At 42.1% G+C, this 18,425-nt stretch overlaps 1 protein-coding gene across 2 annotated transcripts in view; it reads right to left on the bottom strand.

Annotated features, from left to right (window-relative positions):
- PIK3C2G (phosphatidylinositol-4-phosphate 3-kinase catalytic subunit type 2 gamma) overlaps nucleotides 1-18,425 on the bottom strand; it is a 337,252-nt gene that overhangs the window by 250,627 nt on the left and 68,200 nt on the right. For both annotated transcript variants that reach the window (XM_032796037.2, XM_032796039.2), the window contains exons 11-12: nucleotides 9,979-10,174; nucleotides 6,094-6,216 (exon numbers count right to left, since the gene is read on the bottom strand). In XM_032796037.2, coding sequence (XP_032651928.1) covers nucleotides 6,094-6,216; nucleotides 9,979-10,174 — 319 coding nt within the window. The remainder of the gene's footprint in view (nucleotides 1-6,093; nucleotides 6,217-9,978; nucleotides 10,175-18,425) is intronic.

Below are 18,425 nucleotides of genomic sequence, written 5' to 3'. Positions count from 1 at the left end.
ACTGTGGCAGCGATGGAAAAGAGACAGTTCAGACAGCTGCAGTGAAAAGGGTGATTAGGACTGCCTGGGCAAGTAGAGTAGGGCAAGTAGCCAGGACGAGGGAAGAGATTGGACTGACAGGGACAGGTTGGTGGAGATGGGACAGAAGAGGAAAAAAAAGCAGAAGAATCTGTGCCCACTACAGGACACACTCCTCCAGAGCTTGGAATGGAAATCAAGATTTCATAATCTCACCGTTCCTTCAGTGTCAGCAAATATCTGTGAAACCCACTGGCAAAGTAGGTCTCATACCCATATAATGCCAATCTATATAAAGGATGACAACCTACTATTGCTATCAGTTACACCATTAAGTGCAGAGGTCTGTGTAGTGGCTCTAAAGGCTCCAGTGCTACTAATAATTCATGCATTTAGTTTGTTTTTTAAAAACCTAGGAAGTTAAACACAAAAAGCTAAATTAAAAGGACATTATTAAGGTTGAAGGTGGGTGACACAATCTTTTACTGGACCAACTTCTCGAGTGAAAGAGAGAAGCTTTCGAGCTTACCCTGAAGACCCAAAAAACAGCTCTATGTGGTTGAGTAAAATATATTTCCTTACCCACGCTGCCACAACAACACTGCTAACATTAAGGTTGTTAAGACAATCACTCAAAAAAATAGGAAATTCCAGAATGAAGCTTGCCTGTGTACATTCATTATGGTGCAGTCTCTAATTACATGATCACATACTATTTTTTCAAGAACAGGATCCCTGTCTCCTTCAGTGCACAGGATAGTTAAAATGTATACAACAGTAGCACCCAAAGACCATAATGAAAACTGGAGCCCTATTATATTAGGTTTTGCCCCAAAGAAACTAAAATCTGAACAGACATTTCAGACAAAACGTGGGGAAGAGGGAGGCAACAAGCAAAGAAAGTGAGAATTCACAAGAAGCTCAGTGTCAAACACAAAAAACCTCTGTTAGGGTGTCTGGTTTAGCCAAAATATTAGACACTCAAAGTTTTGAGGTGCCTCCCCTCCCCTATACTTAGAGCACTCCAAAATACAAACCACATATATACACCTTCCTTGGGAACTCCTTGTCTGGGCCTCTACTCAGCAAAATCTTTCCCGCCATTTCCATCTCTCTTGCCCATATTGATAACTCAATCATTTCTAATCTAAAGTAATGAGCATCATTGGTCTCAGCTATATCCAATGAGCTGCCAGCACAAAATTCCTCCATCCGCTGATTGTGCCGTTGCAGGACAAAAAAATTCCAAGTGACTTTTTAGCATCTCTTTCTAATGGCCCTATTGTCACTCATGTCTCCTTTTAAAAAGAAAGGACCAATTAAAAACCAGCACATAAATAAGTCAGAGTAAAATTAGCTCTACACGGAAGGAGGCAAAGGAAATATATTCCAAAAAAAACTAATGGTACACTACCTCTTTCATGCGCTATTCTGTTCTATATAACTTCATAAGTTATTCCATAGAACAATTTCTTTTCATCTTAGACTGAGTGGAGAAACACTTCTAAAGCAATAGCACAAAGCCAAGAGCTAAGAGAACTTCATTGCAATATTGACTCTGCCACAGACTTCTTCTGTGGTCTTTGATAAGACATCACCATTTAGTGACTTGTCTGTAAAACAAATAAAACTTCAGAAGGATATTGTATGGCTTAATTTGCTCTAGCTAGAGATCATATATACCAGCCTTGAGTGAAACTTTCACTCTTCCTGTCACAAATATTATGGAGCGTACAGCATGCAGCTATAAGCATAGAAATATTGTCATCAGCTAGGTCCAGCTTCCAATAGAGGCATCACCAGAGGGCTTTTAAACAGCCAAAAGCACACTCAACAGTCATTCTGCACTTGCTCAGCCTGTGGTCGAACAGCTCCTTGCTGCTGTCAAGTTGTCCTCTGTAATGCTTCATAAGCCACGGCATTAAGGAGTAGGCAGGGTCTCCCAGGATCACAATGGGCATTTTGACTTCATCTACAGTGATCTTCTGGTCCGGGAAGAAAGTCCCTGCTTGCAGTTTCTTGAACAGGCTCGTATTCTGAAAGATTCGTGCATCATGCACCTTTCCAGACCAGCCTGTGTTAATGTCTGCAAAATGCCCACGGTGATCCACAAGTGCCAGAGAATCATTGGGAAATACCTTTGTGATTAATGTACTTGGTGGCTAGGTGGTCTGGTGCCAGAATTGAAATGTGTGTGCCATCTATCATCCCTCCGCAGTTAGGGAAGCCCGTTTGTGTAAAGCCATATACAATGTTACACGTTACCCAGAGACACAGTCTTCTGGAGCAGGATGCGACTAGTGGCCCTGCACACTTCCATCAACACGAGTCCAGTGGTCGACTTTCCCACTGCAAACTGGTTAGCGACCGATCAGTAGCAGTCTGGAGTAGCCAGTTTCCACAATGTAATTGCCACACGCTTCTCCAGAGACAGGGTAGCTCTCATTCTCATGTCCTTGTGGCAGAGGGCTGGGGTGAGCGCATCACACAGTCCAATGAATGTGGGTTTCCTCATCTGAAAGTTCTGCAGCCACTGCTCACCATCGCAGACGTGCATCACAATGTGATCCCACCATTCAGTACTTGTTTCCTGAGCCCCAAAGCGGTGTTCCACTGTGGTGAGCACCTCGTGAATGCCAGAAGCAATCTTGTGTTGTAGCTCCTATACATGCCGAGATCAATGTCACACTCCTCTTGTCTTTGTAGTTTATGTAATAACTCCACTGCCACTTGTGAAGTGTTGGTCAGAGCGAGCAGCATACTGGTCAGCAGTTTGGGATCCATTCCTGCGTCCGAAGAGGCAGGGCACGCAATACACAAACCATTGAAAGATGGCGCCAAATGTGGACAGAAGCACAGGGATTTCTGGGATGCGAAACAATGGATCACGAGTCACTGGGACAGGACCCAGGATGCCCTGCAACCCCCTCCGCCTTCCCACAAGTCTTAGCAGCAGAAAAGAAAGAGGTTCTCTGTGCGATAGCTGTCCAGAGTGCAACGCTATGAATACTGCTCCAAGTGTGAACATGCTATTGCGCAGGCAGCTGACAGTGTGAACACACAACAGTGGTTTCCCTTCAGCGCTCTCTGAGGCACTACAACTTTGCCAGTGTAGATGTGGCCTAAGGATATGTCTACACAGCAAAGAAAAACTCGCAGCTGGCCAAGGCCAGCTGACTCAGGCTTGCAGGGCTTGGGTTGTGGAGCTGTTTCACTACTGTGTAGACTTCCAAGATCAAGCTGGAGACTGAGCTCTGGGACTCTCCCACCCTGTAGGGTCTTCAAGCCTGGGCTCCAGCTTGAGTCCAGATATCCAAGCAGCAGTGAAACAGCTCCGCGCCCTAAGCCCTGCAAACCTGAGTCAGCTGGCATGGCCAACCATGGGTTTTTCTTTATTGTGTAGATGTACCCTCAGAGTCAGTCTATTGAAAGACCCAGATTACATACTTCCATACAGAACTCCCTATTCTTCAAGCAGGACCAGGGAACCCCCAGGGAATTTAATGTGATAGCTCACAATTTTAACCCAGTTCTCAAACCACGACACATGTATACAGAAATATCTTTTTCATTTTTTAAAAAAAGACCTCAGCAAGTGGAATTGGAACCAGTTGATATTGCACTTCAGCTGCAGAGATGGTAACAGAACCCCTGACTCTTTAATTATCTGATTTCCTAACTTCTGCATTGAGGTAGAACCAGAAGTCAGCCTTTTTTTTTTGTTTTTGTTTTTGTTTTTTGCTGAGGAGTTTCTTACTATAACAGATGGATCTCCAACTCCTGAAAAAAAAATTCTCCTCCTATAAATACAGATTTCCTGGGATGCATATTAGAAAGGTGACCACTTCTTAGGCAGCCAAGAATACCCAAGAGAGACATTCACCTGATAGTTCCCTAGCTGCACTTTTCTCCTTACTTTTTGAAAAGACTGAAAATGAACTGCTGCTTATCAGAAATCTCTGGAAGGCCACAATGCAAATCAGAATCAGCTTTCTTTTAATAAAGGAACAACTCTATATTTTTCTTTTCTTCCTTTCAGATATATCTGATCCTTAGACTTAAACTCAGATCAGCAAATCATTTCCTTTGTATTCCAGATAAGGAATGATCTTGAAAAGAAAATGGTCACAACCATTTAAAATAAATACAGAAGAAGAATTGTACATCATAAAGAGAACAATTGCCTATGTTAACCAGCATTGTAAAGATTCAAACAGTGAGCACTGTAGTTCTCTCCTTTAGCTCTGAACGACAATAAAATAATTCAACACCAAAAATCAAGCAAGAGAAAAAAATCACACAACACAATTGTAATTACATGACCCATACCAGATGATCTCATTTGTCAAGCCAAACTTTACTTAAATGTATAACTTCAGTGGTCACCACTGAAAAGTCAACATTTGCCAACATTCGCTATATGGTAGTGTCTTGTTACCGATTCAAAATGATGACTAACAAGATGTAAACTGCTGAAAAGATTTAGCTGATATAAAATACAAAATGTAAGCCAGTCAGGCTGCCCACACTCCTACTAAAGATTTTGTTATCCAATAGGATAATTATAGCAACAAAACTAGAAGGTCTGACGTGAGAAATACGAAGAAAAACCCTACTCCGCATTACCATCTCAGCCCTATAGTAACTGAGTGTGGAATCTGTGTTGCTCCAAATGATTTCCCCTTCTGACTTCCAAAACAATTACTTCTACGGGGATTATGCTTTTCTGCTGGGGAGCCTGATTAGCCTAGAGTGCCCAGCATCATTACTTTCTCCTGAGCACCTGCACAAGGGGAGACAGAAACTTGGACTTAACCCTATCAGACCACATTCTCTCACATATCACAGTAAGGTATCTGTTGACTTTTTAACTGCTATCATTGCACACAGAGAGTTGTAATAATAAAGAGAAAAGGCTGTACAGGAGGGAATGATTTTTTAAAAAATGATTTAATGACAGTCATGTTTAATTTTTCAGGTCAAGAAGTTACAAACTGTTCTTCAGCTTCAATGGGAGCTGCACGATTATCAGAAGGCAGACACTAGTGAAAATTTAGGCCAGATTATGTCCCTCTGCAAACATACTTACACAGCAACCAAGAAAATCCCTGAATGTCCTTCTTTGTTCCATTGCAGGGATGGGTGTTTCTTCCCACCCACTGAAGAAACTGATGGTTCAGCCTGCAAACCCCATGGATCCTCTCAGGGAGCTGGGGGTGGTGGTGGAAGGGCCATCACTGCAGAGGCCTTATGTTTCTGTATAAGACTGAAGCTTACTCCCTGCTCCCTTGCAGTGCAGATCCTTGAGTTTGTTACACCAAGGACTTGTGGCTGACTTTTGTCTCACAACACTCTCTCTCTTCCCCCCGCAACTCCACTCCCGCCTTTTTAAAGGTGGTTCCCCAGCATGGACATTCCTGTGCTGGAAAGTGAAATTTGTAGTATTAGGAACTGTACCTTTAAGTGGTTTAGCTTTCCAGGCAGGAAGTCTTGGGGAGGAGCACTGCAGAGACCCATGCTCTCATAGACAGAGGCAGTTGGAAACTGTCTCATTGAATAAAAAGAATCTCTTTCAAGAACCTTGCATACAGAGGGTTTACTGACCACCACAAATACAGCCTGAGCCTGCATTTACATTTCCCTTCAGTTTCTGCTCAGTCCCAGAAGGGATAATGTGTGTCCCCATAATCCAGACTCCCAGCGTGACCCATCTCCCTCCTCCTGCTGGCTTGTCCACTCCTTGCTCCCCATCCCTTCACTTACTGATCACTAGAATCTGTGGAGATTCTACTTGCAGAAAAAGGAACATCCATGCACAGATGGCCCTTTTGGCCCACAACTGGTGCCCTAAATGCAGGATAATGACAGATTAGAGAATATGTCCAGGTATCAATTTTTATCCATTGCACTTAGCTTTATATTATCATACTGGCATATTTAGAACATTATTACTGCCTGTGAAATGAGCTGACACCATCTCTAGAAGACACCTTTACACCTCCATTTTTTAGAACCTAATATTGGTTGTATAAAATGAGGCAGACTAGCATCCTTCAAATGAAGATTAAAACTTACTTCTCATTCCAGTTTGCCAGGAAAAAAAAAGACCTTTTAACTGGTATATTTTTGCAGTTCTTCACTTGACATATTTTCTTCCCACCATAAGTTAAAGAACAGGAAAAAGAGAAGAGCTTGTAGCTACAAAGAAAAAAAATGCAATATATTAATTATAATTCAACATACCTTATAGCTGAAATTTGGGATTAGCTAGTCAGAATGCTGAAAGGCTCATCCTTATAGATAAAAGTGAAATAGTCAGGCTTATGCTAGTGTTTTAATAAAAGCATATTATTCTTCTATTTTTAGAGTAGAGGACTGTTGGTCAGGGTTCTTACGTTCTGTTTCCAGCTATGTTACTGACTGAGCCTGATCCATTACCACTGTAATCAATGAGAGTTTTGCCATGGACTTTAAGGTGCATAGGATCAGACCTCCATTGTGAAACATTGGGCAACAATAAACCTCTTTGTGCCCCAGGTTCCACATCTATAAAGAGACGATGATGCTTACAGAGATGTGCAATTACTACTGTATGTGTATTTATCATTATGCTGGTCAGTGACAGTGTTGGACACTCATCTGGTTTGGTTTAGATTATGGTTGAAGTTTTGGGTTCAAAACAATTTCAGGGCTGTAGTTTGGTTTCAGATTCATCATCACCAAAATCATATGCAATATGAGCTCAAAATGGTGAAGTATTAGAATATCTGCTCTTCTTGAAAGGTTTCCATCTTCTTGAAAAACATTGTCTTCTTCCGAGATTCTGAACACGAACCATAGGCATAGTGTAGAGCTACGGAGTCAGATTCGAACAGCAAATCTGAAGGAGTTTGGCAACTCAAGGTTCCTACTTTTGCCTTCTTTATAAAAGAGTCAGTGTTGATTTTTTTCCAGCAATATTAATTATTATATTATGTATGTTTCTATTCAGCTGAGGGGGACAAAGATGAGGAATCAGAGGAGAGAACTCCATGAAGAAAAAGGATGAAATATTTAATTATAACTAATAGGAATTGCATCTGGTCTTAAATATGACAAAAATGACATTTATACTTTAGTCCTACAATTAATAAATGAAATTGTAAAATTATGAAACAAAAGATAAACACTGACAAGATAAAGACCTGGATTTTTACTATTTAAATTGCAATAGAACACTGTAAGAATGCTTTATAAATACAGTCCTTACCCCAAAGAATTTAAGCTCTAAGCCCTCCTTTCTGGAAAGATGTATACTTAATTTTAAATGCTGTGAATAGTTTAATTTAAGTCAATAGGATCGCTTACAGTGCATGAAGTTTAGCACATGCTAAAGTCTTTGCAGGATCAGGGTTTAAATCAGGTAGACAACATGGAAACCACAGATAAAATTAGAGGATAAGAGGAGGAAGGGATGATAATACTCATAGATAATTTGTATCATGTTGTTCTATAACTTGTAAGGTTCTGTGACAGAGGTGAAAATAAGCCTGTACGGTACGGCGTACCGGCAAGAGCCAGTACACCGTGCTGGACCGCACCGACTTCTGCGGCAGGGATTTAAAGGGCTCTGGGCTCCCTGCTGCAGTGTGCAGCCCAGAGCCCTTTGAATCCCACTCGCGGCTCGGGCGGCTGGGCTAGGGCCGGATTTAAAGGGCTCAGAGCTCCCGAGGCTGTGAGGAGCCCAGAGCCCTTTAAATCCTGTCCGCGGCTCCGGCAACCAGGCTGGGGCCGGATTTAAAGGGCTCTGGGCTGCTGTGGCTGGGGTCAGCCCAGAGCCCTTTAAATCCTCTGCCGCGGCTCCCGCGGCCGGGTTGGGGTCGGATTTAAAGGGCGGAGCCCAGAGCCTTTTGAATCCTGCCCATGGCTCCTGTGGCTGAGCTGGGGCAGGATTTAAAAGGATCAGAGCTCCCCCAGCTGCGGGCAGCCCAGAGCCCTTTGAATCTCACTCGTGGCTTAGGCAGCCGGAGCTGCAGGGCGGATTTAAACGGTCTGGAGCTCCGTGGTGGCCGGAGCCCCGGGTTCTTTAATTTATCTTGAGCCCTGGGGGCTCGTAGCCACCTCTGCAGCTGGGAGCCCCGGGTTGATTTAAAGGCCCTGGGGCTTCCAGCCACAGTCAGTGCCCCAGGGCCTTTAAATATTGAGAGGCCTCGACTCTTCCAGTTTAGGCCCTGCCTCTTCTGCTTGAGGGCACGCCCCCTCAGGACTCCGGCAGTACCAGTAAGTCCTGTAAGTTACTTTCACCCCTGTCTGTACATAATCTATTCTAAGAAGAAAGTAAGGGTAGGAATGAGGAATCAATATCACAGAGGTGACAGCCAGTGACAGGAATCCAGCCAGCAGAAGTGAGTTTTAAGGAGAAGGACAGAGACGAGACTTGTTCTTTATTAGAACAGGGAAAGTTGTTCTGGGTGTAGTAGGAAGTGAGAGGAAGAGGGAGCAGTGGGAAGAGGGGAAGACGTGGGACAGGCAGACAAAGAAAGCAACAAGATGAGTAGAACAGCAGGAGCATAGCTGTACAAAATTGTGAACAGGCCGAAACAAGAGCTGAGATGTGAGGGTCAGAATTGTGCAGAGCCAGAAAAGAGGCAGAGAGCCAGTAAAGGCACCAGAGAAAGGTAAGATACAGAGATGCAGTGGTAGGAAAGGAAGGCTATTTTAGCTACTGAATGTTGGAAAGATCGGAGAGGGAGATTTAGAAAGAAAAATTATTCTCATTTTCTCATATGTCTGTATACTGAGATGGAGCTCAAGTGATCAGCGGCCTTTAGGCCACGTGTAATTTCACATCTTAGTGGTAAAACCTTAAAATAAAATACACTGGGAACAGTACAACCATCTGCAGAATCAGAGCAGTGATTATGCTTCTGTATCTATTATCTTCAGTAATGCAAATTTTCTGAAATTTTTATTAAACTGCTAATTATAGCTAAATGCTGTATAGTACATTCTTTTGCTAATGTTCTAATGCAAATGATCCCATTGTGTTTTAATTAGTCATCTGCAATTCAGGGGAAAGTGGCTGCATGGGAAAAACATTAATAAAAATCTGGAAAACTGCATGTCCCCTGTAACAATAATGCTGCCAGATTGCAGTCATCTGACCCCCTCTTTATTGCCTTGGTGTGGCGAGGGGAAAGTGTTTACTTTACAATAAAGTAGGAAAACCAGCCATTTGAAGAGACCCTAATTGAACAAATAAATAATGTGGCAGAGATTATTTATATTAGTTTTTTTCTTTTATTAAAGTTGTCTCCCTCTGTTTTTATTTGTGGTGCTTAATGTACCAGATATACTCAGGCCTATAAAACTACAAATGTATTTAACCATCATCTGTAAACAAAAATCGTCACTGCATAGGTGTAACCCGATAATCATGGTTTAACTACATCTATCATGAATACCATTGTTAAGGTCAAACTCAGACCTGCTGTAAGCAGGTGCAGCTAAATTGACTCAACAAGATGGCCTTGAATCATGAGCCGCTCATTATGCAGGGCCCACACGAACCCTGCCACACCCCTCTCTGTGGGCTGGTAGCAAACCCCTCTCTCCCTTCATCTACAACCCTTTCTCTTGGCAGGTCTCTCTCTAACACACACACCTGTCAGGGCAGCTACCTACCCTACCACTGTCCTCCCACACTTGTCTGGTGCAGGTCCCTAGGTTGCCTCCTGAGTCTTCCACTATGCTTCCCTACCTATAATGCTCCAAAAAGGTCCTCTCTTTGATGTAAGTGGGTGCAGCTTCCTGGAAAATAATACAGCTGCTTCTGCGTACACTAGATCTGAATTTGACCAGTGTTTTCGTAATAGAAACACAAAACATCTTTATTGACAGGCAGCAGCCATGCACTGCAACTAGCTGTAATACACGTAAGGGAAAGAAGCGCTTCTTAAGAGAAGGGCTGGCACCTCCTACCTTTTCAGCCAGGCTGCTGGGATGTTGTGGGCTGCATAAACAGTGAAGCTAAAGTGGGGATCTAGGACGACATCTTCACATGAAGGGCTTCTAAGTATTTTTGCAGGCTGAAAATCTGTCTGAAAGCTGCTGCTGAAAACTTGGATGAGATGGGAGATGGCTGCAGACAGCTCTGTCACAGCATTCTCTATCAAGACTGGGGGGGAAATAAAGGTTAGCAATAGGTCATTGATAAAGAAGCATATTTATCATAAGACATCAATCATGGCTTTGAAATTCCTCCTATTAAAATTTAATTAAAATGACATCTACCAAGTGAAGCCAGTTAGCCATCTGTGCTCCTGAAAGCCATCTTAGCACATTTTCTGGTATTCAACAGTCCTTCATTACAATATCTTCAAACTTAGACATTTACAAAGGAAGACTTTTTAAACCACTGCAAAGTCAGTGTGCTTCAGATACATCATTTCAGTCTCTTAATTCCCACTCTGTGGGGATGTTTATCATGTTTTCTACAGCTAAGCAACTATTTAGTTCAGGGGACCTGGCAACATAGTTAATAAGAGTTGAGAACTACTGCAAGTTAAATGTTAATACTATGTGATTTTGCAATGTGTATTGTGGGTCATGTATAGCAATTTATTAATCTATAATACACTTGTATTCATACATTAAATAGATAATGGCTCCAATTCTCTATTGTTCTGCTTCTATGCCCACTGACTTTTAGCCACATTTGTATTCTCCATATTTCTTGGGGCAGCCTGAATCCCAGTGTAAGTTGGAGCCCCAACCAGGACTGAAATAGAGCTGGTGTGAAGGGCTTTATGTCAGTTTTCTTGTTGTAGGAGACATGTCATGAAGGAAGGGAGACAGCCAGAGTGCAATGTGCTGGGTATTCTTGGTTAATCTAGTACCTGAATGTTTTAAAATACTCTAGGGTTGCCCTTGCCTTTCCCCTCACAACCCTCCTTACTTCCCAAGGTATGTGGGTAACCAAGAATAACAGCTAGTCCACCTATTGCTATACTTGTCTCCAGGAGTGGCCAATAGTGGATGCTACGGACTCAAGCATCCATAATATATCTATTTGACTCAAGACTCAAGCATCCGTAATATATCTATTTGCTTAATGCTGTAGCACAGGGGAAATATCTGCTTGACCCAAGTTAATTTTCTTCCCTGAAGTGAGAGGATCAATAGCCCTTCTGACCTTAAAATCTATGATTCTATGTACTTGTTGTATGAGAGTTGCAAAATGGATCGTGGAGCCCTGATATGAATAGCAAGTAAGAAAGATGCAATCAACCCTAAAATATCCATAAATATCATACAAAATATATTAAATTCTATAATTTACAGATGCGGAGCCTCCAAAATTATTGCACCCCTCTTGTCTCAGACTACCCATAAATCAACACAAGAGGATACAGTTTAACTGGGCTATTTTTTTCACTATATTCTATTAATCTCAAAGCTTGTCCAAACACAAGTGTGCACAGGTGAATGGGTTAGAGTGTATTTTCCCATCTATGGTCCTGATTCAACAAAGCACTTAAGTAGATGCCTGATTTTAAGCAGCTGCTTACGTCCCACTGAAGTTAATGAGCCAATGCTAAACTGAACTGGGACCTATATATTGTCTAAATGTGGGAGGTGCCAACTTGTTTTGCCTTTCATTCCTGGAAATATGCCTCCAAATCATAGCTCCAGAAAAGAATGGCTACAACACTGTCTCTTATGGTTTGTGAATGCCTCTTTTGGATCTGAATAACAAGTAAATTTACAGTTTGATAGTCTAACAAAACTCTCTCTCTCAATCCTCTTCAATCTATTTTTGTTTATACTTCTCTACTCTGATTTTTTTTTTTGCCTGCTCTCCATTTTCATATTCATTTTACTGTTCCTCTTCTCCATCTATTCTCCTTTTGTATTGCCTGCATCTTTTACTGGGCCCTTTTCCTATCCTCAAAGCCACTCACATGTCTCTGTCACTCCTGTAAATAATTTTGTAATTTCCATACTAAGCCTTTCATTCTGTTCTTCTGTGCTCCACAGAATTACATTCAACCACATCTACATGTCCTAGGAGTTCCAAAACAGATTTGATGAGAAAGGGGCATATTTAGAAATACAAAGAAGGTATACTATATGAATACTATATGAAGGAGATCGCTCTCCTGTGCCAAAAATAGTATACATAAATCCGTCTGATCCAAAATGGATTTATTTGAGTGAGAGTTTGTGAACATACAGTTAACAGATGTCTTGAGGCAATTTTTTAGTGAAGTCAAGGGCTTTTCACTTGTCCAAAGTGGAATGTATGTACAGACAGTCCCTTTCTATCTGCAGGCAGTCCCCACTGAGGTCAATGGCTGCAAGATAAAGCTGATAATAACTACAATTTGCAGGCTTTTCTCATCTCTTTGTAAAACACAACAAAACATAGCTCAGAAGCATTTTAAAATGCCAACTACAACCCTCAGTTTGTTGAAACATGCCCTTTGGCCTCCAATGTTTCTTACATAATCACACGTTGAAAGCTGTAGGACAATATTTCAGATTATATGTACAGAACAAGAGAATATGAGAATACATTAACCAAACCAGAATAGGAAAGCTTTTTTTAAATGACAAGAATCAGAAGAAACATGGATGAGCTTCCAGATAATGGAATTCTCCATTTATATTCTTAGGTATATTGTGGCTGTGGAAGGAATGACGATGGATCAAACTTATACTTTGGAGCTAAAATATGTCATATTGCTGGAACAATATGTATATATACACTAGCCCTGCTATATCACCATGAAAACTTACTAGTACAAGCACAAAATGCACTCTTACGATGATTGTGGTGATAAATGTGAAAAAAATTGATATTTTACATGACAGAAAAATTACTCACACCAAGCAAGCTGATGAATAGAACTTCAGAAGACTATTATAGACCAGATTATACTGTACACTAACCTAATTTTGCAGGAGAGTAGATCTGATAAATCCCTTTATAGATTAAACTGAATGCAGAGTGCTCTAAACAAATAAAAGAATGGGCTCTGGTGCATCTTCTACTGTGATTACTTAGTGTCTTAGTACATTTTGGGGTAAAATGCAAGAATCTTCCTAGAGTAATATTCAGTCCAGCGTATAAATAGATGGATGTTCATTTTTAACTACTGAAGTTAGCAGGTACACTTTTTTCTTGACATTAAAGCCCAGAGCTGCAACCAGAGAGAGCTGAGTGGGGTGCAAAGCTGCAGGAGTGGAAAAATGGGGTGGGAAAAAAAACAGTAGGGGGTGCAAATGTGCTTGCTCACCCCAGGAACTAAAATGGCTAGTTACAGCACTGCCAAAGCCCACTGATCTCTGATTTATTTGCTACGAGACCTCAATTTGAAATCCCTTTGCAGTTTCTAAGACAGATACTCTTCATTCATTAAGCAGGACCTCAATTAACAAAATTAGAGACACAAATATCTTGGCAGGTTTGTAAGCGTCCATTACTCACAGTGGCTGGGCAAAATCTTTGTTACGTAGTCAGCTGATGCATAGCGTACATGGTACACCAAATCCTATTTGTTCATGAAGCCAAGTACTCCAGTTTCTTTTTGTAATTCATGGATTTTAATGCCAGAAAAGACCATTATGCTCAGCTAGTTTTACTATGTGCATAACACAGGCTGTAAAATGTGACCCAGTAATTCCTGCATATTCATAACTTCTGTCTGGTCTAAAGCCGACATCCAAACTTGATTTAAAGACTTCAGGTGATGGTGGAAACCATTTCATCCCAAGGTAAATTGTTCAAATGGTTAATTACCCTCACTGTTAAAAAACTGCACCCAATTTCTAGTCTGTGATATGGACTTGCCCACTGGAAAATGGACTGAGACCATGCATGATGAAATTCAGCTTCTGCAATGTTCTCCACAAAACACATTTAATCCTTGCACATACTCTCTTTACAGAGAGAAGTCCTCCTCCAGTAAGCAAAATTAAGTAAGCATTTTAGTAACTGAAAGTGTTGATTTTTACACCTGCAGCGTATACTTTCTAGACTTTGGAAAACAAAGAATAAAATTGTCTGTTACAGCTATCCCCCTATTCCATTTTGTTTTCTTACAGCTGTCCCCATACTCCATTTTGTTCTCCTACTGTGGCTGCCCCTTCCCTGGCTGTTAAGTTGTTTACCAGGGCCACTGCCCTTCTCAAAGGGAGGGCCCCTTAAAGTTGTTTACCAAGAGCCATTGCCCTTCTCAAAGGGATGGCCACTTGTGCTAAGTGGGACCACTGCCCCGTTCAAAGGGTTAGTCCTGTTATCACCTTGTTAAACCTGGCCTTGGTGTAGGGTAGGCAATGCTCAGAGCTGCAAGACCTACTGTGTTTTTGAGATCCTGGGCATGAGTCATAGGCCTCATGTGCTTTTGAGTCCTGAGGTGCGAACTCACACCTATTGTTCAGGACTCTGCCCAGGCACGTCTCTGTGCTCACCTGCAGTTTTTCCCTGTGTCTCCTCCCCTGTGACAGAGGGATCCTATCAGGATTACTGGGGGGAAACTGCCTGAGTTTGCCTTTAAAAACAGGCATTTTTGAAACAAACATCAGAAAGGTTCCTGCATTGCTGCCATGGTCTGATCAGCCAGGGTTCTGGGACCTTCTCCGCTCTCGTTTATTTTTGAGCATACCCCCGTTTTTTGAACCACCGCCCCACGAGAGACGAATTTGCTCCTGAGAGATCTCTGTTATTAATGGAGACGTACCTAACCTTGTCTGATTTCTTGCCTTCTCTTTGACTGCTGCCTTAGGGACTGTAAGTGAATCCCTCTGTAAACTCTCTATACTTTATTTATTATTTTAGCGCTGGCTGTCTCCCAGCAAAGACTCGCTAAACCGTGGTCTGTGTCTTTAAAACCTCTCCTAAAGCCACTGGCAATTGCTGCTAAAAATAATTTGTCTGCTGCTAAAGCTCTTCCTGCTTCTGCCTCGGGCTCTCTTCTTGCAGCATGTATCCACTGCTGCACCACTCATTCCCCTGCGCACTACACTCTGCCTCTAACTTCCCCATACATAAGATGCACCCATAGGTTTTTTTTTAGATTTAATAAGATTTATAGATTTGTTAAATTATAAGTTTGTAATTCACCTGCCTTGTTATAGTTTGCTGTTCTTTGTCTCTATGTGCTTGTTATAGTTTTGTGAATGGATATGTCTGTTTGCCTAGTGTTGGTTAAATAAGATAAGGCTTTGCTGCTCTCGCCTCTGTATAAATTTGTCGATTTTTCCACTACCCCAACCCCCCCCGTGGCTTCTCCGGGTCTCTCTTAGATAACTCCTTGACTGCACTAACTTCCCAACCCCGCGCTTCTACCCTGTATAACTATTGTCTGTTTTTCTTATCCCGCTCATATCTCCCTTCCATGTCTTAGAATCCTCTCTCAGCCGTTCCTTACCTTGCAAGCTTCAAAGTGTCTCCGCCTTCGAGACCGCACTCTCCTTACCAATCAATTCCGCATAATCATCCCCCCATCCCCCTCCTGTTCCTTAACCCACTTTAAGTACACTGCTCATCACGACCTCACAAATTAAGTCAGTATATTCTGATTGCATATCATCACTATCAATCCATATGCTATACTTTGTAGTTACATTAATCCATTTTACATGGTACATGAAGCAACCAACCATTAAACATCTAGTCTAAGATTGTTAACCATTAATATTAGAATCACATTATTTGCATTTCTTTTGTACTTTGACATTCACACGTATCAGAATGTTCCTATAAAACTTAACGTTGCTATGACTAGTACGTATCCATGGCTGAACCCCTACTGATACCCCACATGTTAAGATCCCTCTAACTGTTCAATAGAGAACCCCCCCCTCATGTCTATGTGAACACCGAACAACCCATCCTTCATATTTTCATGTTAAATTCCCACCTTCCTTTTTCCACTTAATAAAAAAATAATTGCACCCCATCTGTGTGGTAATTGCTCCCCAAGATCCCATATACCTGCTGGCAGGGACAAAAATAAGTTAGCATATATCAGATCACTTTCTTTCTTCCTGCTCCAATATTATACTTTTACGTATTGTTTTAGTCTTAGGCCTTCTGTCAGGGTGAGCATTTTGTTGTAGTTGTTGTAGATTATGTCAGCTCAATACATGTTAAATATGCCCTCTGTAGTCCTGTATACACATTCCCTCCAGTCACTACATGAATATTGTTTCAATGGCTGAATGGAATCTCAGACAAGAAAAGCTTCACATTCTTGTGACACCTGACAGCTAATATGGAGAACACAGTATTAAAACTGCACCTACGTAGCTATTTTAAGAAAAAGAGCAAGCCCCTGAATACAATTCCTAAACCAAAGAACTTCATTAAGACACAATTAAACTTGTAGTGCTATTTAGAACACGGAAGTGATCACAAAAGATAGGAAATTGAAAGGGTCTGATCAGGACCGGCACTAGTGTTTTGAGCGCCCTAGGCGGACGGCAATTTCGCCGCCCCACGCGCTGGTCCCGCAGCTCCGGTGGAGCTGCTGCAGTGGTGCCTGCGGAGGGTCCGGTGTGCCTGCAGGCGGTCCACCGGAGCCGTGCGAGCAGCCGACCATCCGCAGGCACGACTGCGGCAGCTCCATCCGAGCCGCGGACCAGCGGACCGCCTGCAGGCTCAACTGCGGCAGCTCCACGGGAGCTGCCTGTCGCCCCCTCTGGCGGCGCCCTGACCCAGGGGACACCCTGGGCTGCCGGCTGCCGCGGCGGCGCCCTGACCCAGGGTCAGGGTGCCTCCACGGCAGCCGGTAGCCCGAGGTTTCCCTGGGCCAGGAGACCCCTTGGGCAACTGGCTGCCGCGGCGGCGCCCTGACCCAGAGGATACCCTGGGCTGCCGGCTGCCGTGGCAGCGCCCTGACCCAGCAGGCTCCTGGGCTGCCGGCTGCCGCGGTGGCGCCCTGGGCCAGGGGACCCCTTGGGCTGCTGGCTGCTGCGGTGGTGCCCTGACCTAGGGGACACCCTGGGCTGCCAGTGGCCGGCAGCCCAGACTCCCTCTCTGTCCTAGCAGCAGGGCTGCTCAACCATTTAAAAAAAATTGGGGGGCGCTTTTTGGTACCCCCAAATCTCGGCACTCTAGGCAACCACCTAGTCCGCCTAAATGGTTGCACCGGCCCTGGGTCTGATACAGAAAACTCCTGAAAACTAAAAATATTCTGTTTACAAGAGGACAAAAAATTTTCAGACAAAACTTTTTTTCTGCAAAATTTGCAGATTCAATGACACTGAAAATGTTTTGAGTTAGTGTTTGTTTTACCAAATTGTTCGTTTTGAAAAACTTTTTTAGAGAAAGTTGAACCATTTTGTTTCAACATTTTAGAAACAACAAGATGTGATTGTTTGGGTTAAAGTGACTTTTTGTTTAGAAACGTCCTTCAATTTAAAAATGCAACAATGTGAAAAAAGCTCAAAATCAAAACCATACGTATTGTTCAATCCAAAATAATTTTTTCTCAACTTTGTTTAACCAAGAAAAAAAATAGGCAAAAATGAGTATGGTAAAAAAAGGTTTTTCAGTTTTTCATTAAAAATCTGGAACATTTCCACAGAAAATTTGAATAAAGCAAATATTTTGTTTCTTTTAAAAATGTTTGTGGAAAATGTTTACAATTTTCTGATCAGTTCTAGAAATAATTGTCAAATTCCAAAAAGAATTTGTCAAAAACTCTACATCGTTAGCAGTACCATGAGAATGTAAGTAATTCTCAAGAAGTGAGTATATCTATTTTGCATTCCCTCCAAAAGATGACATCTCTAGCAGCACATAGGAAAGATACTGTCACTTGAACAACTCCACTTTATGGTGCACCGGTAGTCTTCAGGAATGCCTCCAACAAAGTACTGACCAAATATTAAGGATGCTTATTCTGTCAGATGAGACCTCAGGTAGTAATTTCATTAGAAGGCTGCATACTCTAATACTGTACAAACCATTAATCCATTACAGCTTCACAGAAGACAGACTGAATTTTGTATAAACTTGCTTGTCTGTCTGTCTGTCTATAACCTGGATCACAATAAACCCACAATGTCAAATATTTATTGACTTGAATAATCATATTCTCTATTTTATGGGAACGCGGTGTTGTGCAGATAGGTGAGAAGTCTAGAAATGATCATCTTTCCTCATCACAAGTTACAATTAATAACAGAAATAAGTTTAATAAAAATAGCTTAAAAACACAATACAAACAACATCACCAGGATTTAACCTGATTGAATACTAAGATGCCAACAAGTTCTGACAGGACTTCACTGCAATCAGTAATGTGCAGTTCCTAAGGGTACACTGCAGAATGAATTCTGCAATGCTTATGAAATTAAGGGTGTAGCCAGAACAAATACAAAAGCCTTCAACTGAAAAAGACTGACATTTTTCTGGC

Source organism: Chelonoidis abingdonii, chromosome 1 (genome assembly GCF_003597395.2).
Source record: "Chelonoidis abingdonii isolate Lonesome George chromosome 1, CheloAbing_2.0, whole genome shotgun sequence".
Classification (NCBI taxonomy): domain Eukaryota; kingdom Metazoa; phylum Chordata; order Testudines; family Testudinidae; genus Chelonoidis; species Chelonoidis abingdonii.
Note: the sequence above shows the minus strand (reverse complement) of the source record. Positions and strands in the feature narration are given on the sequence as shown.